This window comes from Pongo abelii, chromosome 21 (assembly GCF_028885655.2).
Source record: "Pongo abelii isolate AG06213 chromosome 21, NHGRI_mPonAbe1-v2.0_pri, whole genome shotgun sequence".
Lineage (NCBI taxonomy): Eukaryota > Metazoa > Chordata > Mammalia > Primates > Hominidae > Pongo > Pongo abelii.
In genome coordinates, this window is record NC_072006.2 from 42,151,010 (window position 1) to 42,178,413 (window position 27,404).

General features: G+C 45.9%; 1 protein-coding gene across 3 annotated transcripts in view; it reads right to left on the minus strand.

Annotated features, from left to right (window-relative positions):
* Positions 1 to 2,945: 2,945 nt before the first annotated feature.
* TTI1 (TELO2 interacting protein 1) overlaps positions 2,946 to 27,404 on the minus strand; it is a 50,723-nt gene continuing 26,264 nt past the window's right edge. For 2 of the 3 annotated variants that reach the window (XM_063720453.1, NM_001133747.1), the window contains 6 exon segments: positions 26,352 to 26,549; positions 22,803 to 22,951; positions 19,275 to 19,415; positions 16,848 to 17,052; positions 16,474 to 16,561; positions 2,946 to 3,724 (listed from right to left, as the gene is read on the minus strand). In XM_063720453.1, coding sequence (XP_063576523.1) covers positions 3,541 to 3,724; positions 16,474 to 16,561; positions 16,848 to 17,052; positions 19,275 to 19,415; positions 22,803 to 22,951; positions 26,352 to 26,549 — 965 coding nt within the window. In that variant the 3' untranslated portion in view covers positions 2,946 to 3,540. 3 annotated transcript variants of the gene reach the window in all.

A 27,404-nucleotide genomic window follows, 5' to 3' on the forward strand; every position in this document is an offset into this window, starting at 1 on the left:
ACTTTCCTGCATCCTCCAGGAGCCTTCTACTGCCTGCAGATCACGGCTCAAACATCTCAAGCTGAAATTCAAGGCCTTGCAGTATCTACTTATCCATTATGTACCAACCCCTAACCCCGGCCCAAACAATACTTGAAGTGCTAGTGCTCCCTGAATGAAATAAGAAACCCCTATTACTCCACAAGTTTTAACAGGGGGAACGGAGTATTTTGCAAAGCTTATGTTAACAAGGACTAGACTTGAGTCAGCTGGACAGGTTCAAAATTAAAGTTGCCTGAATATAATCATAACTGGAGACGCACTCTAATGAGTTTTTTTTTTTTTTTTTTTAAATCAAGTGCAACAATCTGCCTGCAAGAATCTGAAAGCAACTTGAGATAGCTTAACTCTTTGAGGAAGAAGTGGGTTTTCAGAGAGCAATGATGTATCCTCTTATGCTGATTATCTCTTGGAGAGCTTTCGCAGAGTCCAAGTTTTTATCAGGATGCGTGTGCACATCTTCCTGGCCTCTCAGGACAGCATCGCGGCTTGCCACACCCAGGTGCTCCGCAAAGACAGGCTACTTTAATCTCACCGGGAGAGCTAAGTAATGCTTGGCAAGTCACGCCACCTCCCTGACCTGTTTTCTCATTTGTCAGAATCTGGAGACTGAATTAGCCTATCACTTTGGGTCCCCAGTGGAATTAGGAAGAATGCTGTGAATCCTTTTACCATCTCCGTAATTAGAGGCATTTCCCTCCCTTTTTCCAAAGGAAATCATACCAGAATTTTAAAGCTCAAAGAGAGTTAAGTGATTATCTTGCTCTTTGAGGGGGTTCTTAACTTGGGCTCCCTGCGGGGTCACAGGTGAAGCCTCTGGAATTGTACATGGAATCTTGTGAGGTCAGTGAAGCATCCTCAGCAGATGAGATAGTGCCCACTGCAGTCTTGGAGGATGCAGTGCCCTCCTGGGGTAACAAGGGAGGAGCGGGAGCAAGTTTCTGGGGAGTGGGTCCCCACAATCCCAACAGATGAAGAGCTCCCCCTCTGGCCCAATCTCTCCACTTTACAGGCTGCAGAACTGAAAAAAGCCCCAAGAGAAGGGTTCCCTGAGGGCTCAGGAGCCAGACCAGAGCCAGGCTGCTGCCACTGAGACTGGAGCTGGACATAACTCTGCCCTTGCAGGGCGGAGTGGAGAAGGAAGTGAGTGGGGGCCTCTCCAGAGCTGGCTGGGGACCCTCACACCAATATGTCCCCATGCCAGGCACCCTCTGGGCTTTTTAAGAGTTTGGGGATTATCTATGTCACCGGAATTGTGATCCAGCCAGTGCCTCACCATGCACCTGTGAGGAAGCATTCATCATCCCTGGGATCCTTCAGCATACATGGGAGCCCTGGGGTGGGATGTGCACCTCAATTTACATAATCTGTGTGTTTAAATTTCTCAGCTAGAAAAAAATCAAGTATTTATCTTGCCTTTTTTCTTTTTGAGATGAAGTCTTGCTCTGTCGTCCAGGCTGGAGTGCAATGGCGCGATCTCTGCTCACTGCAACCTCCACCTTCCCGGGTTCATGCCATTCTCCTGCCTCAGCCTCCCGAGTAGCCGGGATTACAGGCATGTGCCATCTTGCCTTTTCTATACAAACTGTACCAGTAGGTTACCAGATGGTTGATGAAGGGAAGGTTCCCCTTACACAAGGACTCTGGCTAACATCAAGCCAGCATGACAGAATTAGAACAGCATTACTCTGCAATCCCTAATGAGTGTGTGGATTCCAGTGAGATCACCATGCTTGCTAATAACACAGTAAGATCAGACTTACATACCTCCTGATGGAAGTGTGTAACACCACCTATGGAGAAGTGCCAAAAACAAAGCTAAAAGACTCAACCCTGATCACGACTCTGCCTCCCAATGGCCAGGAAACACAGGTGAGAAGAGGGGCCCATGAAATGACCTCCATAGGGATGCAATCAATAAATCCAGACAGTGGGAAATGCTGTAGGAAAAATGACCGTGTTTCTCCACCAAAAACCTTACAAGGAAAATGAGAGAGAGGTGGAGGGGGAATCTACACATTAAAAGAGATTTATTTTTTATTTTAGAGACGGAGTTTCGCTCTTGTTGTCCAGGCTGGAGTGCAATGGCGCGATCCTGGCTCACCACAACCTCCACCTCCTGAGTTCAAGTGATTCTCCTGCCTCAGCCTCCTGAGTAGCTGGGATTACAGGCATACACCACCACGCCTGGCTAATTTTGTATTTTTAGTAGAGACGGGGTTTCTCCATGTTGGTCAGGCTGGTCTCAAACTCCTGACCTCAGGTGATCCACCCACCTCAGCCTCCCAAAGTGCTGGGATTACAGGCGTGAGCCACCGCACCTGGCCTAAAAGAGATTTATTAGGGAATATACTGATACCAGCAATGTATATCACTTATTTGGATCCTGATCCAAACACACTGGGGAAATTTAGACACTGACAATATCTGACAATATTAAAGGGTCATTGTTAATTTGGTTAGGTGTGATAATGGTATTGTGGTTGTACATTCAAAAAAAGTTTCAATGTAACATCTGGGATTTGCTTCAAAAAAATCCGGGGTGTGGAGAGAGAGGTACGTGGGTGGGGCACAGAGGAAGCAAGCCTGGCCACATGCTGACTGCCAGGGAAGCCGGGTTCATGGGGACATGGGAATTTACACTATTACCCATAGTAAAAAGTTAAAAAAAATTAACCTCCTGCTTAAAAAGTATCCAAAACATTGTTACAAGTGGTTGCCTTTGGAGAGAGAAACCAGATGGCTGGGAAATGGGGAGGGGGAGATTCACTCTTCACTGTTTTCTGTTTTGTACTGCTTAGATTTGAATTTTATACCATGGTTCTATAGTAACCATTCAAGAATATAAACTCATTTTAAAAAACCACCCAATTTAAATAAAAAACTTCAAAGTGAGCTCTTGATCATACTTTTCATCCAAGAAGGGTCTTTATTTCCATTTGTTTCCCAAAGATCAGGTTAGGTAAAACAAATTAGTTCCATCTCATTATTTGAAGGGAGGGAGGTGTATGCAGATGGAGGGGAACTGACGTGTGTGTGTGTGTGTGTGTGTGTGTGTGTGTGTGTGTGTGCGTGCGTGTGCGTGCGTGTGTGTGTGTGTGTGTGGCGCCTGTGAGGGAGCTGGGGCTATAGAGATGGTAGGCTAAGGAGTTAACTGACGTGTGTGTGTGTGTGTGTGTGTGTGCGTGTGTGTGTGTGTGTGTGTGTGTGGCGCCTGTGAGGGAGCTGGGGCTATAGAGATGGTAGGCTAAGGAGTTAAACCCTTAGAGCCACCAGACAATGTCACTTGAAAACACAAGGTATGAAATATAAATAACAGTCAGCTACTTTCCTTCAATCCATTTCTAAGCAGTTGTGTGATCGATCAATTTATAAATAGATTGGCTGACTAATTCACCTTCTCTGCTGCTGCTGCCACCGCCTATGGCCGGGGTGGGGTCAGCCCAACTTCTGGCTGGCAGTAGGGGAGGGATGGGTGGCCTCTGTGGTGGGGGAGCAGGGTCACTGCAGCTCCTTGAGCAGCTGGAGCACGTTGGTCATGTAGGGGTTCTGCTGCCCGCTGGCCCCGTGCAGCTGCACGGGGTGGAGGCTGGGGTGGGGAGGTGTGAACTGCACGGGGCAGTAAAGCTCGTTCAGGAGGAACCAGGTGGAGTCTGGGTCCACCTTCATCAAGTGGAGGAAGACGCTGTGGAGAGATGGAAAGGAGTGAGTAGAGGGTACAGGGAGGGAAGGTGGGGAATGCTACAGCCCCAACCAGGAGGCTGTTTACCGGGCTATTTGAGAAGAAACTGATAACAATATCAAGCCACTTCAAATAGTAGAAAAAACCCACTTGAGTTCCTAAGACAGGACCAGTAAGATGGTCCCAAAGCCCAACAGAAATACAGGTAACAGTTTCATATCCATTGACATACAGAAACCAGTAATTAGTCTGAGCAGAACAGTATCGACAGCAAACAAGCTCTTGGCAAAGAAAGAGGTTGAGTTCCAGAGTAGAAGGCAGGAGTTTTCACAAAGAAGAAAAATGACAGAGTGTACCCTTTCTTAAAGGCTTCGCTCAGCTCACAGGCCCAGCCCAGGGTTGGGGACAGGCCCAGGGCGGGGCTCCCTGTCCTGCTCGGGGGCCCTGAGCAAGCCTTAATGTTATGGTCCTCCAGCACGCTGCTGAACTGGGCAGTTGGACCCTTCCTGGCCGAGAGCCATGGATACTTGGTGGTGTGAACAGACACTCATGGCTCCTGTGTGAGGAGCCCGTTTCCCCACAGGGATCAGATCCACAGAATATGCCGCCTTTGGCAGGCTGTCAAAGGGTTCCTTTATTATCCTGGGGCAGGACTGGCTGAGCCCTGCTCTGTAACCTTTGGCAGAGCTAGAGCACTGATGTCCTCTGACGCATGACAGGGACAGAGCTCAAGGGCCCTGGGCTACTGGACACCCCACAGCCACCGAGGGTGGTTTTTATCTTCGTCTGAACTTTGGGGTCACAATTCTTGCCTCTTAGCTGCTCAAATACTATTTCTGAAAGATCAGTCACGTGCCCAGGGCCACTGTGTTGGGCAGTCTAAGCGTAAACTGCATACATGGTGGCAATTCAGTCTGACTTGGCAATCCCTGGAAGAATGGGGCCCTCCCGCAGTGGGCAGCGCCTCCCAGCCAGTCTGCCCATCTCAGCTCACCATCGCCTGCTCGGAGGCTGGGCTCCCCATGCCATTTTGCCCATACCACTGTGCCCAAGTAAGGCTGCCCCTTACTTTTTTCTTTCAGGACACCTTTCCCAGCACATATTGACCATTGATTGTCTCCCTCACAACATAAGCTCCCCAAGGGCAGGGACGAGGGACCACATCTGTTCTGTAGGTTGCTGTATCTCAGCCACCTGGAATGGCATGTGGTCAGCATCCAGTTAATATTGACTGAACAGGTTCTCATTTCTCTTTTTTCTTTTTTTCCCCTGCAATGTGTCCATGTAACAATGAACGAGTTCTCATTTTAATGAGGACGTGGTGAGTTACTACATTGCACATGAATGACTTTAGATGACAACCCTCTCTAGAATACTTAAATTCTATGAAAGGATCTGAAGGAGGGGTTAAACTCTCACCACCAAGGAAGGAACAAGGAAGATTATTAACAGGATTCAAATTATCAGAGGCATCACTAGCTATGTGGCTTTGGGAAATTATTCAACTTGTCCCGTTTCAGTTTCTCCATTTCAAAAATGGGGGATGTACTTCACTCAGGGTTTTGCTGAGGTTTAAAGCACAGATCAAGCCCTACACAGTCTAGCACACGTGATCCCTATTTACCAATTAACAGTACGCAGTATCTGTTTGATAAATCACATTTTATTATTGGCCATTATTCTAAGGAGCCTCTTGCATACTGCTGGGCATTAAATAGGAACTTCAACGCCTGCTAAGTGGGAGTAAATTCTGGGTTTTAATTTCACTAATATGAAAGACCTGCACCCTCAGGGGATTTGGGTCTTACTGTGAAGCCAGTCTTGATATCATCCTTAGGTGTAATGGATATACACTAAGGAGGTCAGGGAGGCAGTTGGGGAGTGGGGAGGGTGGAAAAGGGCACTGAATTTTTTTTTTTTTTTTTTTGAGACAGAGTCTCACTCTGTTGCCCAGGCTGGAGTGCAATGGCGCGATCTCAGCTCACTGCAACCTTCACCTTCTGGGTTCAAGCGATCCTCCTGCCTCAACCTCCTGAGTAGCTGGGATTAGAGGCATCCCTCATCATGCCCGGCTAATTTTTGTATTTGTAGTACAGATGGGGTTTCACCATGTTGGCCAGGCTGGTCTTGAACTCCTGACCTCAGGTGATCCCTCCTTGGCCTCCCAAAGTATAGGATTACAGGCGTGAGCACCGGGCCCGGCCTACTGAATTTTTTCCTGGCCTGTTCTGTGCCCAAACAATTTAGTTTTCTTTGCTTAGGATAATCTTGTGTTTATAACCTCCACAGTGGTTGTTGGAGAAGTGATTAGAATATTCTAACTCATCGTTTCCACTTCACCGCAGAAAGGAGATGAGGCCTGTGTGGGAGACAATTTTTGTTTAAAAATAAAAATATATTTGATAATTAGAGTGGCAAGGGAAATTATGAAAAAACGCACCAAAAGCGGGGAGCAGATTTCTATTTACACGTGACACAGTTGACAGTTTTCCCTGGTGCCAAAGACTGTTAGAATGCAAATGGTTTCATTTGATTTTTTTCCCCTTTCAAGAGCTGGAACAATTTCTCAAGCTACAGCATGGTGCTCTCCCAGCTTCAAGGAATATTTTTATCTGGGCAACACCCAGCAAAGCGGTGCCACGGCCCAGTTCAGTCATAGCTGCGCTCTGACTTACACAGCATGAAAATGCTGCAATGTTCATTTTCTGAGCTCTTTTTAACATGCTAAATATGAATGTTGTATTCGTTGGCAGGAAAGGAAAAGAAAATAAGCCACTCTTTTTGCCCTGCAAGATATCCACATAAAATATTAACAGAAAAGCAAAGGAAAAACATGCGCAAAGTTCACCTTCTTTTATTAAGCAAGAGCCAAACTCTTGGAAGGACTGTTTTGGGTCTCATTTCTTTGCTCTTAAAGGGGCAGATGCCCCAGAACGGCAGGAATGCACGTTCCTTCTCCCACCTCTGTGGCTTGGAGCAAGTTATTTTGCCTCATGAACCTGTTTCCTCTTTCTCCAAAGATGATCACACCCGGCCCACTCTCCTCCCAGGTTTGTTCTGGGGCTCTGAGGAGGGGAGGTGCAGGACAACACTCTGAAGTATATGATGAAAACAGTATTCCTTCTTTTCTTTCAGAAAGAGAGAAAGACAGAGAGTCTGAGGCATAATTATCACTACCAATCTTAGCAGCACTGCCATGCCATGGATAATTTTCAGATACCCTGAAAAGGGCAAAACATTTGTCTTTTGTTTCACTCATAATTTTCTCCATACTGACTTGGCGGGGGTGTCCCAGTTCTCAGCCAATGGTGTTCTAATTTCACCCATTATTTTCAGGAAGAAACAAATGCAATATACTTTGTCCTCTGCATGCCTGAGGTGGGGAGCAAATACCGTGCCATGCAACCAGATGGCTGGCAGGCGTAGCTGTGCTCTCACTCCCTGAGAGGCATGCGGCCTGCTGAACTCTAAACACGACAAATTTCGAACCGCACCCTTGTTGGCTTTAAGCCCCTGGGAGCTAAGCCTGAGGCCCAGGAGGTCTGATCTGAGTGCTTAGCGCCAGGCTTTGTTCCAAACTCTGGTGTCGCTTTGTCCTGGGGCCAGTTCCTGCCCAGCCTTAGCTGGGAAGAGGGACTCCCAGGGAGTGAACAGCTAAAAGCCAAAGTTGTTGAAAACTCCTTTTGCATAAGCCAAAGCCAGAAGACAAAGACAGGACCTCTGCTTTGAAGTGACTGGGGTAACTGCCTGGAAAATGTTCCCACTACATATCGCGATGCGCAGGGATGGCTGTTGAACACACCAAATGGCCAGTTCCATCTTTTTTCAAACCCAAAGAGAAACACTTTTTAAAAAATATATGTACACCATTTAACTCCTGAACAAAAATTTCTTTCCCCTCCCCCCAGGCCAAAATCAGTGGCTCCAGAGAGCACAGTTATCAAGAGATTATCTGGTCCCCAGAGTATCGGGAGGCACTCAGCTGTGCCGCATGCCTCCGAGTGTCCTGAGGCAAGTGATTATCTCTCAATAACCTGTAGGGCCGTGTAGCTTAAATGATAACTTGACTTTAAAAAATTTAGAACTCGCTGTTAGGCAGTTTCTAAGCAACCTGTTTCCATGGCAAAGAAGCCTGGTGTTTATACTGATTTTTCACTTAAAATGCGGTTTTATTGAATTTCACTCCATGCAGGCAGCCATTTGCCTGCACTTCAGCCCTATCTACAACTGACGGCTATCAGTAAGTACCTAATAAACTCCAGATGCCAAACCAGAAGCGGCTCCTTCCTTCGTGATCAATATGGGGGTGCTCCTAGTGAGCAAGCTGGGGGCGAGGAGGTGGGAATGGGGAGGGAGGAAACGTGCTCCCGGAATCTGGTCAGCTGGGTTTAAGTCTTGTCTCTTCGTGGTTCATCAAACATTTACTAGAGTCTGGTCCAGCCCAGGCACTAATTGAGGTGCTTGAGGCACAAACAGAGAGGGACAAAAAAGGCTCTGCCCTCAGGGCTCCCTGTCTGCTGGGGTAGACTAAGGGATCACAGAGGCCCATGGCACACCGTGGCAAGGGCCATCCTAGAAGTGATGTGCGGGTGGCACCAGGCATGGCTTCCTGAGGAGAGTCACGGCAAGTTGCTTCTCTGTAAAGAGCGAGTGGACCAGACCAGTTCTAAGATCCCTGGTAGCTCCAACAGACCACGAGAGTTTTCAATCATGGGCAATGGATCATTACCCACCCCCACCCTCCCAATATGGCAAAACCAAAAAGAACCCCCTCTGCTCTGCTGCAGGAGCGAATATTACAGAATATGTTCTCACCATCTCTGTCTAGACAACATGTGCTCAAAGGGAGATCTAGAAAACCGCCAGCCAATGAAGGCCCAGTGAAGCTAAATAAACTGTAACTGAAATGCGGGGCTTCCAGCTCTCCTGGGTGACAGGCTATTCTTCCTCTGTCAATTACTTGCTTGAGGGATCTGCTATTCTCTTTCTCTTTCTGGATTTATAAAATGCTCTCATGAGCCATCAGGGTAAATGCCAGTGGTAAAGAACATGTGGCTTTGTGATCTGTTTGTTTGCTTACTTATTTGGGGCTTCTAAAGAAGTTACTCAGAAATGTGTCCTTAGGAACACAATACAGGCTCTCTCTATGTGGGCACAGTTAAATGCAGTGGGAAAGTAAGCTCACTTGTGGGAAAGCAGGCATACCCACTAAGTTATTTTGGTGTTCCCGTTGTTCCCTCTCTGGCAGCACATCCTCCACACTCTCCTCCTCTCTGGCCATCTCTTCTCCCATCACTCTGTGCATGCTGATGCTGCAAAGGAGGCTGTGTGTTTCCTTTTAAACAAATGGATGCTCAGGGTGTCGATGCGTCCTAGCCAGCAAGCAGTGGGGCTATGTTTCTGTACTTGGTAATTTACTCTAATGGGTCTCGGTTCATTGGTTAACCAGTATTTCAAGCCTGTCCTTTCTTGCTATTCAATTTAGCTATCTTCCCCCGCACGGAGGTCGTTTTTTGTTTCTAAATGTTGGAAATGGAGGATTATGACTTGAAGCAACGATTTACTCTCCAAATAAATACTACCAATTACCTTTGCAGCTATACATGCTCGTTAGACTTAACTATGTTTACCTGTTCAAAACCATTCATCTATCGATCTAACGCCAACATGCATACTCAGAGACCCATATCAAAAATATTTAAATGCAACAAGGGCAGGACTTAAAACCATAAACACCAGTAGAAGCAAATGATGCTAACCATACCCCTGAAGTGCCACAAGATAAAGTATAATAAATGCAGAGGAATGATTCCACTGCTTTGTGCATATTTAAAAGGATATGGTGCTGAGAGGTCCAATCTGCTATAGACAATTCAAAAATAAGCCAGAATCTAGGAGGGTTTAAATCCCACTGGGGCGAGATTTAAAAGCAGCCCTTTCCATCTGGCCAGTTCTCCTGCCTCCAGGAACCCTGCAAGCCTAGATCCCACGACAGTGTGTTGGGCACAGATTTCAAAGTGGCATTCTGTGCTGAGCACTATGAGGGCTGACTTGGACCTTTCCTCCAGCTGGCTGCACTCTCGGGCCACATTGTTTCCCACCCCTCCCTGGAAGGTATGTACCCTTGAAGATAAAGACATCTTCATAGCAGCCTAGGTAGGCTTGCCCACCTCCTGCCTGAACTGTTTTCCTGTAACCTGTGCTTTGGCACTAAGCCAGCAGCCTCCACTCACAGATGCCTTCAGAAACAGCTCTAGGAAATGTACTTCTGTATTTACTGCAAGGACGTTGAGGATATTAGTCACAACAGTACCCAGTGTTCTTTTAAGATGACCCACAGAGAAATTTTCCTCAAGCATCAGTAATAAGGAAAGCTATGCTTCTTTCTGAAAAGCTTTCTTTCCTTTTCTTTTTAAAAACTCTTATTCAGGTACTTCCTGTACCATTTTCCTCTTTGCCGTCTGTCAGGAAGCACAGAGCCACTCTGAAAGCTCCTCTCTAGCAAGGGTGCAGGGCTCTAACTGTATGTCTATATTAACCTCAACTTGGTCTCATCTTGTTTTTGCTGTTATTTTTCCGTTTAAAAAATTTCTTCACTTCCTTTTTCTTTGTTGCAAACAATTTATAAGATGTTCCAAGTCATTTTTGGAATAAGAAGAAATTTAAATAATGATGAACAACTATTTAGTGACTTTTACTCTGTGGTGTTATTTTGTGCTACCTGACTTTACTGAATCCTCGTCGTCATTGTAGTAGGTGAAATAAGCAAAATAATATATATGCTTTTATCGGTCTTATAGATGAGAAAACAGAGACTTTGAGAAGTGAATTAATTTGCCAAGGTTATCTTGCTATTGAACAACAATGTGAGGCCTTGGTAGTTATCTTTGAAAATCTTCAACTCTCAACACAGCACTTGGCTCATCATAAGAGACCCAATAAAAATCTTTTAAAATACATATATACAATAAGACAAATAGAGATCATCTCCCTGGCTACTTTATTTACTCAGTACTGAGACAACATTTACTTCCATGCCTCTGAGGTGTTTGAGAGGGATGACAGAGCCTGCAGAGTGAGGAAATGACTACCCTGTGGTCGACCACAGCCTCTGACGACCAAAATGCACTTTGTGCAGGCGGTGCTGCGACCAGGCTCGATCTGTCATCGAGAGCATTCTGCTCCCAACCTGGCACGGCACACACTGTACACACACCCCACGCTTGGCTTTCCTACCGGGTGGTAAGATGGTTGACCCTGGCAGGTTATCAGTGACATGACAACACCAAGGAAGTAGGGACAGAATTGGCAGCATTGAATTTAAGTAGATTTAAGTAGCCCAGAGGTCCCTGCCTTTAGTTCTGAAACCCAGCAACCCACTTGGTTTGTAATCTGCCTGCCAGATGTCTCTTATCTTTGACACCATGAAATCAGGCCTATATATGCACACTGAACAGCTTCAGATCTGAGTGTATTTTTAGAACAATGGGACTCAAAAAGAAAAGCAGCAATGCCTGTCAAAAGATGGATAATAGGAAAGCTAACTACTTGGGTTTGGATTTGTCAACTATTAATCAAGTGTCAAAAGGAAAAAATATTAGGTGTGTCCTCATTTCCATGCTGGGTGCAATCCAAGGGGGAACAGCTTTGCAGTCCAAGCTCAACCAAACTGCCCACACCATTTAAGGGGAAGAGCTACTAATTTCAAGCTCAGCTGAACTAATGGATCACCTCTGTGGCTCCTCATCCGTTCAAATATAATAGGCTCATGTGTGGGTAAAGAGAGGAGTTGGGGCTCTGACAGGGATGAAATGAATGAGCCTGTGCCAGTCTGTGTTCGTCCAGGGTTTGAAGGCACCAGCTGGTTCTTTGATGGGATGGGATCCTACTGCTAGAAAGAGAGCAGGGAAGTCAGTCAGTAAATGAACCTTCAAACCTGGTCCTGACTTCTGCAAACAGTGGTGGCACAATTAACATGAAAAAGATCCTTTCGAGGTGAAATCCCCAGTTCAGATTTTAGTAAAGATGAAGCAGGCTTACAACTAGAAATTCTGTGGCCAGTGTCTATGTGTCTGTGTAACATACACATCATGTATAACATATTTGGGAAATTTACATACAATGTACCCCACAAAGGTGTGTACACAGATGTAAATATACCTTCAGAACATAAGCAGAGGGTAGAGGCCCCTATCTTGTTCCCTCTAATTCCAGTCCCTAGAACAGTACCTGGAGACTCCTTGAATATACTAATGTGATTCATCCACAAGGACCCTATGAGAATGGGGTTTTCATCACCCCCAGTTTACAGAGGAAGAAAATGAAATGAAGCTAAATCATTTGCTCAAGGTCACATGGCCAGTAAGATCTGAACCTCGGTTTGTCCAAAGCAAGACTGCTACTTTTTCTCTCACACACAATGGCGAGGCAGAGGGAGCTGGAATGGCAACCTCCCCAGCGCCCCATCAGGGGCTACAGCAATAACAGCATCCAGGACTTGTGTGGCCAGAAGGTACACCAGCTGGTCACCACCTGCTGGCACCCTGCATCCCTATCTGGGCTCTGGGGTTAGCAGGTGGGGGTAGGACTGGGGGTGGAGGCCAAGCATCCTAAAAGCTTTATTTTTCTATTATGAGACTTGTTGGGCACTGACTTCATCTTTTTCTTTTTTTTTTTTTTGTTTTTTAAACAGGGTCTCACTCTGTTGCCCAGGCTGGAGTGCAGTGGTGTGATCATGGCTCACTATGGCCTTAACCTTCCAAGGCTCCGGTGATCCTCCTGCCCCAGCTTCCCAAGTAGCTGGGACAACAGGTGCACACCACCACGCCTGGCTAATTTTTATATGTTCAGTAGAGACAGGGTTTCGCCATGTTGCCCAGGCTGGCCTGGAGCTCCTGAGCCCAAGTGATTCTCCCACCTCAGCTTCCCAAAGTGCTGGGATTACAAGCGTGAGCCACAGCACATGGCCTGACTTCATCTTTTCAAAAACAGGTATTGTCTAGTTTTGTTTCCTTTTAGCCCAGGGTAAAAGGCTCATTGGATGATATAAAACCTCACTGCAAAAGCCAGGGAGTCTCAGAGTCTGCTAAGAGACTGGCCCAAGGAGTATGGTTTTAATGGAGTTCAACTAGGCTAAGTACATGTATGGACTTGAACGACAAACAGAAATTTGGGGTGTATGCTCTCTTTTCAAATTCGTTTCATGTACAGGAGGGAAAAGCTACATGGACAGAAAGGCACAGAACTGTGAAGGCCCAGGGCATGCCAGGAGACATCTTGGAGACTGAGAATTTCAATCAGCAAAGTTTGCCACTGCAGTCGGCTGAGATGGGGGTGTGGCTGATCTGACCTGTTGTCTGTAATCCAATGCCTACCCTCAGGGACACTGTCTTATTTTTAGCTCCTAGTATGCTAAGCCCTCCTCCCACACCACAAATATGATTTGCACATTTGTTATCCATTGAAGTTACTTAACTAGAGGGACTTTGGGGGAGCTGGCTTTTTTTTTTTTTGCATTGCCAGTTAACAGTGACACCTGGTGGTAACACACAGCAAGGTCACACCCTGCCCCCACCTTCCTCTGCCCCTCCCCATGCCTCCCCTAGTTGGAAGATTTATGCCCCCTCCATACAAGGCACATTTGCTAGATAAAAGCATTACACTGGAATGGCACCTCCGTTCTTAGCATTTACAACCTCAGTTATATCAACCACCCCCTGATCAATTTCCATTTCTAGAGTTTACAGCCTGGATGTAAAAGCCCGCCACAAAGGCTATATTTAATATGACAAATTAAAAAAGCAAACACTGGTTTGGTCATTCTTTGGAGCCAGGAAAAGCAAATGGGAGCAAGGAAAAACCCAAGCATGATGCACATAAAGATGAACTCTCATGGGGCTGCTAAGTCTGCCTCCACCTCAACTCCATGAAGGCGCCCCTTGGAGGTCCTAAGCCCACCTGCCAGAGGGGCCCACAGACATGGCTGCTCTACAGGGCTGGTGCACATCCCTCTCCTTCCAGAAGGCAGGAGGCATCGGAGCAGCCTCCTGCCCTGAGAGGCTCCTTCACCAGCCCTCTGGCAGACAGGAGAGCCACTTCCAAAGCAAGCTGGTCATCTGCCTAGGGTCGGAAACTCACTACCTCTGGCTTTTCTGAATACTAAGCCAAGGTTCCCGCTTGGGCCCTTGCAAAGAACACAGCTTTCTCTTCTCCCATGAGGGTAAGCGTCTGTAAGTGTGTCACTCTGACTGCAGTATGAAGAATACCTAGAGGGGCAGGAGTGGAAGTGGGACCGGTGGTGAGGTCTGTCATTCTGGTGGGAGATGATGGTGGCCTGGCCTGGCCTAGTGGCTTGGAGGTGTCGTTTTGAGAGCAATTTTCCAAGTGAGGTAGGCGGGCTTTACTTTTGGTCATGGATGTAGGGTGTGAGGGAAAGAGAAGAATTAAGAACAAAGGGATGGACAGCAGGGCCATGTGCTGAGATGGGGACGCCACCTCATGCAGGGGACTTGGTTCCTCAGTACTAGTAGGTATGACAGACTGCACTCTGTCACCTAGGCTGGAGTGCAGTGGTGTGGTCTTGGCTCACTGCAACATCCGCCTCCCAGGTTCAAGTGATGCTCCTGCCTCAGCTTCCCGAGTAGCTGGAATTACAGGTTCCCGCCATCATGCCCAGCTAACTTTTTGTATTTTTAGTAGAGACAGGGTTTCATCATGTTGGCCAGGCTGGTCTTGAACTCCTGACCTCGTGATCTGCCTGCCTCAGACTCCCAAAGCGCTGGGATAACAGGCGTGAGCCAACCACAGCACCCAGCCGCCAGGTATGACTTTTCAATACTAAGTGGTCGACCCACCCACCCCTCTCCATGTGGTAATGAGGCTCACAGAGACCAGGTTTCCTATTGTCTCAGGCTTCTTTTCCCACTTAGAGAGCTTATTAATTTCAGCATCAAGATGCCAAGTCAGCTCTTGATCCTTGATCAAGAGCTGATTTTTTTCCCCAACTTCAAGATAAGTTTGCAAGTGACATGTGTGAAGCAATCCACCTAGCTCTTCCTCCCCCTCCCTGTCAGGAAGGAGGCCATCTGACTCAACCCTTGAACGGAATGTGCTGGAGCAAACAAAGGGAGCTGTGGTCAAGTGGTGGGGTGGGGCTGTGTGTTCCTCCACCTGAGGCTCCCTGAACACCAGCTCAAGATTTAGCAAGGTCCAATTCCGGGTTTAATTGCTTTCAGCGGCAAAAAGAGAATTAGAAATGAAAAGATAATGAATTGAGAATATTAGCTTATTTGATGGTTCTAAACTTGAAGGATGGGATGGGGTGGGTGTAGGAAAAATAGAATGGAATGGGGAATGTGAAAATCAGACCTTTAACTCCTGGTTGTAATAGGCATCTAAAAGGATTTACTTCAAGATAAACTCATTATGTTCTTGAGTTGCACTTTAAATCACAGCACAATCAGCTCCAGGGGCACCGCCCAGGGAGGACTATTTTCACCCTAAATTGATTCTGTACGGAATAAAAATGCCTGGGGACAGAAGCTGGTTAGGATGCGCCCCTGTGCTCACGAAACTATGACTGATTCTGGGACTAAGGGATGTGACGGGAAAGGGACAGAAAGAAAAAAGAAAACGGGAAATCAAGAGCAAAAAACAGCAAAGGACAATAAATCAATCAAGAAGATATTACCATCACTCCCAGAGAGTGCAAGGTTTCTGAGGAGCAAGCTGGCTCTCCTCACTGCACAGTCAGAGCAGCCTTTCCGCCCCTCAGGAAATGAGTTGACTCCTAACTCCCACCCCACTGAAGAGGATCAGAGATGTGCCTCTAGAAGCTAGGAAGAAGCAGGGATTCCGCTGCAGGCGTGAAGCTGGTGAGGCTGAAGGAGCTGCAGGGCTCAGAGCGGCACAGAGTGCCAGGCCCAGCTTTCGCTCCAGCAGCAGACCTATCCTGGGATGGCAGTTACAGGATGCAGGCTGCTCCCACCTGGAAGGAAAGCTTGGAGAAGAGGGGCGGAGTAGATTTTGGGTCTCATGTCTGGGGAATGCTGTTGTGCTCAGAGTTTCAGCTCTTAGTCCTAAAGTAACCAGCAACAGCTTCTTCTCCTAGAGGTGATACAGCTTTTCTCAAATAAGCATGGTCAAACTCAGAAATTGGAATCATCTAGTTTCAGAATCAGAAAAGGCCCTTTAAGCCATTAGTCTGGCAGCTCTTAATGTTCTTCAGGTCACAGATTCCTATTAGAACCCATGAATGGTTCCTATTAGAAAAAAGGCACATGTACACCTGCCTGCACACAAACAATTTTGCTTGGCACTTGTGAGGGTTCATGGCACCGATGCCCATCTAAGACCTGCCGTGGAGTCGACGTATGCCCTATCAGGAACCCAGCACTTTCACTTTGCTGTTGAAGAAGCCAAGGCATGAAGAAGTGCCAGGCACCTGGTCTCCAGGCCTAGAAGCAGATTCCCCTCCAACCAGGCGGGTGCTGAGTCCTCTCTAGCACACCGTCTTTCTGCTTCTTGACCCTCTGGAATTGTTGCTGACTTTGCAGCAGAGGAAAAGGTTACTGGCAAAGAGAAACACATCTAGTAAAAATACCATCTCTAGTGCTGGCACAGTTAAAGAAATTATCTTAACCTGGCAGGGAGAGAGAGAAAAGAGCAGAGATGCCTCAACTCTGCTTGCCATTAGCAAATCATCTGTAATTTAGAACAAATGTAAAGGGATGCGGGTGATCAGACAGACATACCTCCTGGCAGCCTCTTGCAATTTCATGGGCTGTTTGGCACTGAGGTAAATCAAGCAGGCATCAGCCACTTTATTCAGGTCACCCTCACCTGCAGTAAAGAAAAACAAAACAAGCATCAGCCCTCACACTTCATTTGGGACAAGCAGTGACCAACTGTGTCTGGAGAAACTGCAACAGCTAGGCAAGATGCCCTGGGCTCTCTACTCCATCCCGCCAAAGAACACATCAAGATAAATGGACAAATGAGGCCAAAATAAGACGGAAGGAGGTACACAGAGGAGAGGGGAGGGGGGCACGACTGAGCAAAGGGCATGATGGCAGGGGTGAGACAGATGGTAAGCATGTGTGTTCAGGTGGAACTGCCTGGTACCCACCTAGGTCCAGTCTCTCACAGAGGGGGCCCAGGCCCTGTAAGACAGCCAGCTGCAACTTGAAGGCCAGCGTGTGCGAGTAAACTGGTCCAGCCCTGGCACTGATGGGGGCCTGGGTGACTAGGGAGCCAGCCAGCTTTGGCAGGACATCTTTGCAGAACCGGCTGCGTAGAAAGTCACCACACTTGCTTCCCAGGGTACGTAAAACCTGCAGAAACAGCCCCCAACCTGGTGAGTGAACATCGCCAAGGCAGCAAGAGAGCTAAAGAACGCTTGGTAATTCGATTTCATCTAGGTCTCTGCTTGGAAAAAAAAAACAAACTAGAATTACTGCTGTTAATTCCTTGCCCATGGTTTGTGATTCTGACAGTTATGAATTTGGAGGTCTCTGCTCCCAAGGCATGGCTGCTTCTACCCATAAATACAGATTACATGGGGAATAATTCAAAGGAATCTTGGGTTGGATGAATAATATGATTAATATCTTGATTTCCCTCCCATTTTTGTTAAAAAAAAAAAAAGAGAAGAGCTTAAAGCAGTTCACATAGATCATTTCTTGAACCTTCCTAACATCCCTTGAGAAAATACGTAGGCTTTCAATTGTAGCTAGCTGAGCAAACACAAACACTATGGTCCAGCTGCTGCCACATGCAGGCATCAGGAGGTTAGTGACTGGGCCGAGGTCCCTGGGCTGAACCAAGGCAGGGTCCCTGAAGTTGCAGCCGACTCGGTGTTCCTTCTGTTCAGCTGCACAATCTCTTATGCACATCACCCTCATTCTATCTTTCAGAACAGGAAGTTTCTTTGCATGTCTTGTTTTAAACTTTCTCTAGCAGAACATATTGAAATGTTTTGCCCTGCTGCACAAGACTGAGTATACAGGATAACAGGAATTTCTTTAAAAATTGGTAAGCAAGTCATAACCAGCACAGTGTTTGCTGATTTTGCAGAGAACAAGGCTCTCATTTTAGCTCCCTCAGCTGAATGGCACAGCTTCTATAGACCTCAGTGTCATCATCGTGTCTGCGCGTGGGGAAAGCAGCCCAGTTATTGCGTACACATCTTTATTTTTTTTCATTTTTCTATGCTTGCTGTTATTTCAGACAACCTATTAATTCTCACCAAACCCCGCCCCGCAGTACATCTGGATAAGATTTAGCAATACCACCTCGCTCTCCCTTAATCTCTTTCTTTTTTCGAGATGGAGTCTCACTCTGTCGCACAGGCTGGAGTGCAGTGGCACGATCTTGGCTCACTGCAACCTCTGAAGCCCGAGTTCAAGCAATTCTCCTGCCTCAGCCTCCTGTGTAGCTGGGATTATAGGCGCCTGCCACTGCGCCCAGCTAATTTTTGTAGAGACAGGGTTTCACCATCTTGGCCAGGCTGGTTTTGAACTCCTGACCTTGTGATCCACCTGCCTCCGCCTCCCAAAGTGCTGGGATTACAGGCGTGAGATTAGCGACCGGCCTAATCTTCCTCTTTCTTTGGCACACATACATACACACGCACACGTATCATTTTGTGCATTTTGTTTTGGGAAAAAAACATTAACAATTTTTAATATTTTAATTTGGTCTAGTATATGCTGAAGAATTTACAGAAGATCAAACTACTTTGGCCAACGGTTTCTGGTGCATTACCAGCTTCATTTTGTGTCCCTACACATCTTTTCTCTCTGCCTCATCTTGTGCACCTTCTTCTAATTTATGTCAGCTTGCTGTGGTATGTATCTCTGCCGGTTGCCTTAAGGGCTTTTTAGAACAAGAAAGGATATAAATAAGCTAAAATATCCGTGCTAATGTAAGCCAAACTAAGCCAGGGAGAATAATACCTTACATATATATAGGACTGTTAGCTTTTCAAAGCATTTCACCAAACAGTCCCATTTTATCCCTGACAACACTATGAGAAAGGTGGGCTAGGTGTTCCTAAGCCCAACACGAAAATGGGTGGTCCTGGGTTTTGCCAGCACCACTCAGCTGGGCAGAGGAGGCCCACTGCTAGAACCTCAGCCCCTTCACCTTGACTCCTGTGCAGTGCAAAGAATATAGTGTGAACTCACTGCTCTGGGTTCGTATCACTTACTAGCTGTTCGATTGTGAGAAAATTCCTTAACTTCTCTGAGCTGCTTTCTTCCTCTGCCAAAAGTAAGACAATATACCTACCTTGCAAAGTGGTTGTAAGGAGACAAACTCCTGTGTGGAGGAGTGCTGAGCTTACTGCCTGGCCTTTTCATCTACTAGTTCATCTGCTTCAAATTCAAAAGGAGACTGTTACTTTCTTCTTTGTGCTTTTCTTATGTTTCTATACTTTCTTCACAGTATGTGACATTGCAATCAGGTGAAGAGAACCAATCCAAAAGGCCCCGGTGAGCTCTGTGCCTACTAACTCTACCCTCACAACAGACCATGCGGGATGCTGGTGCAGTACCTTGAAGGCTCTAAGCACTGCCAGGGGGGCGTCCCGTGTGAGTCGGTGCACGAGCGAGGGCCAGGCCCGATGAGCCAAGGGAAGCAGCTGGTTTTTGTGGGACTGAAGAACAACCACACACAGATCCAGCACATCCAAGACCTGAAAGAGACAAGATTTCAGCAGATGGTATAGGCTTGAAAACAGATACCTGGGATCAAGTCACAATTTTCAAAGAATAACGTTTAGAAACGTATTAATTGGATAATTGTTTTCTGAGTGCTGACTACATGCCAAGCACTAGCTAGGTACTGAGGGGACACACAGGAACAAAATACACGTTTCCTTGCCTTCGCAGGGTTCATGGTCAGCTGGGGAAAGACCTTAATTAGATAATGCCTAAATGAAGAGATGATTAGCAATTGGGACAAGAAGGGAAGTCAAAGGTGAAATGCAAAGAAACGAGGGGAAGGATCTAAACCACAGACTATTGGGAAGGCTTCGCTGGGGAAGGATCTTCTAAAAGAAGACACAAAGGATGAGTAGGAGTTAGTTCTGTGAAGATTCATGCAACCGGAAACCGTGATGAGGAAGACTCAGAGGTGGAACAGAGCTTTCATAAGAAGTGAAAGAAGGGCAGCGTGGAGCGTTACAGAGAAGAGGTAAAATGGGGCCCAACTACAAAGGGGTTTGTTAGGAATTTTTTTTATTTTGTACTAAGTGCAGTGGGGAGCCGTCAAAGTGTTTTAAGCAGGAAAGTGACATGATACAATTCATGTTTTAGAAAGGTCATTCTGGCTGCTGAGTGGAGAAGAGACTTGAAGGGTGACAAAGAAACAAAGAGGCCCTTTAGGATCCACATGAGAGGAGCAAAGTGATGTGGCCACGTGATGGCGGCAGAGGAGAGAAGTGAAAGGACTGGATATCTGTTTTGGAGATGACATAGTTTAAATTGCTGAAGGACTGGATACTGGGGAGGGGAAGTGAGGGTTTGAAAAGAGCTGCTTCGGTTCAGGGGTAGCAACTGAAGAGATGCAGATGCCACTGAATGAGATGGGGAGCACGCGGGAGGAGAAAGTTGAGTAGCTAGGGGAGACCAAGTTCTGTTACCACTACATGGAGAGGCCCAGCAGGCAGTTGAGGTACAGGCTAATCTCATCAGAAAGGGTTAGGCTACCCTACATATAAACTGATATTTTACCTTCCTTGTTTCCTCATCTCTTACATCTCAAACTCACTGAAAAGAGACTGCCTGCATCAGTGTCACAGGCAGTGGTCAGTACGATGGCCAGCGCAGGCTTCCCTCCCACGTAGGCTTCCCTCCCGCGTGGACGGCCAGCGCAGGCTTCCCTCCCGTGTGGGCAGCCAGCGCAGGCTTCCCTCCCACGTGGGCGGCCAGTGCAGGCTTCCCTCCCGCGTGGATGCCCAACCTTCACAGGGCGAGGCACTCGTTAGTCTGCAAGACAGAGAGAAGCCGGCCAGCACAAAGCAGTAAACCCTACTGGGCGCCTACTATGTGCTGGTCCACACTGAGACTGGAACAGAAGACACCCTGCCATTGAGGGGTGAATAATTAGGCAAGGGAGTAAGAGAAAGCTCAGCTGCACAGTGGGGAGCAGGGGAGCAGGGGAGCAGAGTGGAAATGGCTTTGGTATCACTGACAGGCTTGGAATTTGAGCTCTGTCATTTATAGGACAAGTTACATTATATTTCATTGACTCAAAGATGCACATTTCCCCTCTGCCTGGAATATTCTCCTTGCCCCTTTGCAGGGCTGCCTCCTTCTCAGCCTTGAGAAATGTTACCACCTCAGAGAGGCCTTCCCCGATGACCTAGGCTAAATCAGAAGGTAAGCTCTGTCTTAGTCAGCAGGGTTTTGCACCGAGTAGGTTCCCAACATGTATCTGCTGCATGGGTGAATTACTATTTTCTATCAAATAGAATGTGCTATTACCTTGACAGCCTTTCTCCAATATGTATGAGTCTGTGTATTGCCTCTCTCCCCACAAAAGACAGGGAGTTCCGTGAAGACAGAGATCGTATCTGCATCATCCCCTCTACACACCCTCTGCCTGACCTGCACTAGTCCTCAATAAGCATTTAGCACATGAATGAGTGTATGTGTCTTATTTCATGCTGTTTTATATTTATAATCAACAACCCTGTGAGGTAGGTACCATCATCTTCATTTTACTGATGAAGATGCTAAGGCTCAACATGATGAATTAACTTACTCAAGGTCACATGGCTAATAAGAGGCAGAAACAGGATTTGGACTGACTCAGGTATGTAGGTCTGACTCCAACACTGATGTTCTTAATAATTATGGTATGTATACAGCTGCTACAAATCCTCTACAAAAAGGAAGGTCTTGAAGGATATACAGCAGTATATTGAATGTATCAGCCAGACACCTACATTAAAGCCGTGCAGGTAAAAGGTAAGTGCATGCTGAATGGAACAACAGATGAATGCTAAGAGCTGTCTTGGGAAGACTAAACAAACTCCACACAACACAGACCCTGAGATTTGAGATAATCTGTGGATCAGGGTTTCCTAGCCCATCACCCCTGAGCAAAGCAATGTACACTCATTACTAACAGTGAGTCACTAAGGCAGTTGTGTTTCTCTTTCTCTTTTTTTTTTTTTTGTTCTTTTGAGATAAAGTTTCACTCTTGTTGCTCAGGCTGGAGTGCAATGGCACGATCTTGGCTCACCACAACCTCTTCCTCCTGGGTTCAAGCGATTATCCTGCCTCAGCCTCCCAAGTAGCCGGGATAACAGGCATGCACCACCATGCCTGGTTAATTTTGTGTTTTCAGTAGAGATGGGGTTTCTCCATGTTGGTAAGGCTGGTCTCAAACTCCCAACTCAGGTGATCTGCCCACCTCAGCTTCCCAAAGTGCTGGGATTACAGGCATAAGCCACCGCGGCTGGCCGACAGTTGTGTTTCTCACTCCTGCTTGGGGGTAGGGAGGAATGCTGTTTCCCTTTGGGTGTAAGGTCTTCTCCAGGGTGATTCTAAAAGCCCTGCCCCCACTTCTACCCCACCCCACTGCGTCCTGTTATTGCAGTCACTACTACATACTTTCAACCCTTGCTGATAGGGGTGCTGCTTGGCAAACTGCCAGCAAGCCAGGCTATATTAGGAAGTGTTCAGGTTTTCCTTAGAATGAAAACAGAGAGAGAAGGGCTAGTGTCAGGCTTGGAAGAATGATCTCATTAAAGTATTAAAACCTGCATCCTACATAGCTGAGAAAATAATATCCTTTCCAAAGCACATGGCTTTCTTTTCCTTGGAGATTCAGTGAATCCCCAAAACTTGTGGTTTTTAATGCAGGAGACTCAGCTCCCTTGGGCATCTCAGCAGACACAGAAAGATGTAAAACTGTCACCCCACAGACAAATTCCTTTTGATGCCTTCTCTTGGCCACCACACGTGGACCAGGAGATAAGGGGAGCTACGTGCTCATCTGTGTAGCCACTGCCAACCAGGCCACACCTTAGTCCTGCTACTCTGGGAATGCAGAGAAGCAGCTGCGCACTGACCTTCAGGCGGATTTGCAGATTTTTATCTGACAACAAGTGGATGCAGCGTTCCATCACGTCCATGGCTATTTGGATCTGCAACGGCAGTGGTGTCTCCACATCTGGATGGGTGTCATTCTCGTCCACTTTGGGAGGGACTGACTGTTCCTCTGGAAAAAGAGCACAACTGGGAGCAGTGTTGTATGAGTGATAACACAGAGATACCTAAATTTCTCTTCTTTATAAATTACTCAGTCTTAGGTACTTGGTTACAGAAGCACAAATGGACTGAGACACCTCCATTCAAGGGGGAATAGGTACAGAAACCATGGTATAGCCATATAATGGCATTTTATGAGGTCCCTATTTTTTTTAGGGACAGGGCCTTGCTCTGTCCAAGCTGGAGTACAGTGGTGTGAACACAGCTCACTGCAATCTCAAACTTATGGGGTCAAGTGATCTTCCCACCTCAGCCTCCTGAGTGGCTAGGACTACAGGTGCATGTCACCATGCCCAGCTAATTTTTAAATTTTTTTGTAGAAATGGGGGTCTCACTGTGTTGCCCAGGCTGGTCTCCAATTCCTGGGCTCAAGCAATCCCCCTGCCGCGGCCTCTCAAAGTGCTGGGATTACAGGTATGAGCCACTACACCAGGCTTAGCATGGGTTTTAATGACAAGAGAAATGCTTATAAAATAATATTGTCTTAAAAAGACAAAAAGCACAACACAAAATTGCATATGCAGCATGAATACTACTATATACGTTTTTGCATGGGAGGAAGTACCACAAAATATTAAAAGTGACAGGGTAATGAGATAACAGATGACTTCAGTTTTTTCCCTATGCCTTTGGTCTTTTCTAAATTTCCATTAATGAATATTTAAGATAAAAACAAGATATTTGGGAGGTTGAGGCAGGTGGATCACCTGAGGTCAGCAGTTTGAGACCAGCCCGACCAACATGGCAAAACCCCATCTCTACTAAATTACAAAAATTAGCTGGGCATAGTGGCGGGCGCCTGTAATCTCAGCTACTTGAGAGGGTGAGGCGGGAGAATCGCTTGAACCCAGGAGGCAGAGGTTGCAATGAGCCGAGATCGTGCCATTGCACTCCAGCCTGGGCAACAACAGCAAAACTCTGTCTCAAAAAAAAAAAAAGAGAGAGAGAGATAGCAGGGTTCTCGTGTGGAGGAGCCTTGAAGCTGGGAAGTTCCATGGCTGGCCTCTGCTCTGTCCTTCACTTTTTTGTCTCCTCTTGGTTCATCCTCTGATTAAAAGGGGTGCACGTCTGTCTTCTCCACCAGCCTGTAAGAACTTCTGATGGCCAGAATCAAACCTTATTTATCTTTGTAGGTGAGGTAACAAGGGCAGCTTGGTGTAGTTCATAGGGCGTGGAGTTTGGTTAGAGGAGGTTGGACCAAGTCTTGCCTCTAAAACCTATTAGCAACTTCTTTCATCCTACATTACCTCATCTGGGAAAAAAGGGATACAGCATGTATACCTCACATGCTACTGAGAGCATTAAATGAGATGTTACCAGCCATTATCATTCTCACTGTCTAGAGTGCTGCATTGCATGAGATAGATGAAAGTTTGTAAACGGAAACATCACCACAAGATTTGAGAATTGCATGAAACCCAGGTCAAAATCCCTACCCTGAAAAATTTTCGTGATCTACTTACAGCCCCCAGCCTCATCCCAACCCTGATCACCAGCTGTGCTCATTTCCACTGAGCAGAGCACTGCTCCCTTAACTTTTTCCCATTTCAGTTCCCTCTGCTGGAAAGACAGACTCTTACAGTAGAGGCTGCACCTGTCTCTAACAGATGCTGAAAAGATAAATGAAAATGCATTTGTAGAATGCTTGGATTTCTTGGAGAAAGGGACCTCAGATATACAAGGTGCTTTTATGTGCTTAAAACAAAAAACTCATGTCAAGCCAGCACTGAGGCAAACATTCCTTAGAATGCCAAGTGTGTGGTGTGTACTTGATGAATGATAAGCATTAGGATGATAGGCCTGTGCTTTTTTCCCCAGAGGGGAATTTGTTGTTTGAAATTCACCTACTGCAGAATCTTATTTGAGGGATGTGGATTTTCCTGTTATTGGAAGAAGCGTTTGACTCTTTCAGTCTGCTCTAAGTGAACATCAACTAACACCAGAAGATCCTAATCATGAAGGAATGGATTCACTGACAGTGCTCAAATTTTAAACAAGAATGGCAAATCTGGATTATGAGAGATCAGAATGCCTCCCCTGCTTCAGCATTTCCAAGTTTGGGTGAAGGGTGCAGTTCACAAAAAGGATTGGATTGGCTGGAGAAACAAATCTGAGAAGAAAAAGCCTGATAGATTTCTGACCAGAAAACTCTGTCCTCGGGGAGAGCAATGACTCAATTCTGCATAAATCGTTATTTGGGCCCTGTGATGCTTTTCTGCTATTTAGAAGGAATTTGTTGTAGTGAGTGGCATCAAGCTACTATTTCCTGTTATACTGCTGGAAGTACTGGCTTCAGTTCACCAGAATCTCACAGTGGAGATCACCAAAAGGAGGAAAAAAACAAAAAAAGGAAAAGAAAAGAAAATGTTTTATTCCAACCTAACAAACTAATTTGGGACTCGGTTCGATTTAGGATGGTTCTGAGACCACCAAGCTCATTATGACTTGGCATTTTATATTTGCAGAGGAGATTCTAATAATTTATTAATCCTTCTGTGACCTGAAGCTCCAGATTGAGCTTGTGAATAAAACAACAGGCCAGAGCTTCAACTAGCCTGAACTCCCTTCTTCTTTATCATATAAATTGGTAAGAAAAAGACTGCAATCTCCTCCCACCAACAAACAAATGGACAAAGCACATGAATAGACAATGGGAATAAGGAAAAAACCTGTTTGGAAAGAAGCTTATAGAAAGACATCCAACCTCACTGGTAATCAAAGAAATGCAAGGTAGATAACAAGAACCATTTTTCACCTATTAATTTAGGAAGAAAACTGGAAATAGCCAATGTTGGTAAGGCTGTGGTGAAACCAGTATTCATCCTGCACTGCCGAAGGAAAAGTATAAATTGACACAACCTTTTTGAAAGGCAATTTGGCAAGCATTAAATTATGTTCATATCCTTGACCCAGAAATCCTACTTCTGGGAATTTAAAGAAATATGAAAAAAAACCCCCCAAAAAAACAGAAAAGGTCACATGCACAGAATCATCCACTGCAGCACTGTTTATTAGAGTCATTATTAAGCCAGAAGCCACCTAAATGTCCTACAGGGGAATGGACACTTAGTAACAGCTATTAAAACATTAATGATCAAAATTCAACAGCAATAAGCAGAGTTGCTTATAACTAAACACAAAAAGGGTACACAGCTGCAACCACGTAAAAACAGTTTTGTAACAGAAAAGAATGGAAAAAGATTACACAAAACAGGAGAATAGCCATGTTAGCCTGGTAAGGTGATGAGTAACTTTTCTTATTTCTACCCCTTCTGTAATGATGTTTCACCATTTTTACAATAATCTGTTTCAGAAAGAAAAAACCAGCTAAGCCAAAATAAACAAGTTACCTTCTTCATTATCAAAATCCGAGACATTTCCATCTGCCACATCCTTTTCTTTGAGGTAGTTCAGCAAAAACTGTTCGATGTCTTCAGCTGTGGTGCTGCTCTTAAGAGTTGCTGGTCTTTGGTTCAAATGACTTCCCTCTTCTCCTAAACTTTGCTCTTGGAGGTGCCCGAGATTACCTGTGTCTGGGAACCACTGGGCTGTAAATAAAGTGTTACAATGATCACGTGGGCTATTAACAACAGGCATGAGTACTTTATACACAGAATAAGCTCTCTGCCCTGGCCTGCACAGCCCCCACGATTCAGTCCCTGCCTGGCTCCCCGGCCTCCCAGTTGCCCATTAACTCATCCTTTTCCAGTTCCCCGAATGCAGCAAGCATTTTCCTGTTTCAGAACTCCTGCATATGCCGTTCTCTCTGTCTGGAATACCTCCCATCTACTTCACATTTGGTTAACTCCAAGTTACTTTTCACATCTCAGAACACATAGAACTTGCCCGATAAGGCCCTCCCTTGACTCCCCTGTTTAACTTAGGTCACTTACATGATATGATGTCTTATATAGCACTCTGCTCTTTCTCTTCATATCAGCTCATCACAATATGTGATTATATATTTGCATATCTATTTATTTGTGTGTACTATTCAGTGTCTGAGCCTCCCATCAGACTCTATGTTCCATTGGTCACCACTGGAAATCCAATATGCCCAGTGTGGGTTCCAGCATCTCTATTCCTTCAACCAACTCAGCTCTAACTGCAATCATTTTTGTATGTCAGCGTTCCACAAAGGCTTTTAGGAGAGCAATTTGATACTCTCTCAAAAATTTAAACATAAACCCTTTAAACCAGCATTTTTTTCCAGGATTTCATCCTATTGATATGCTTAGGCATGTCCAAAATGACCTACAAAGATATTGGGTGCTCAAAGTATGTGCAAAAGAAAAAATACACAAGACTGGCAAACACGTCCAAGTGACAAAATTCTGAGTACAGAATATACCACTCATTAGCAGAATACAGGCTTTACAGAGTCTTGAGAATGGATGGTCTCA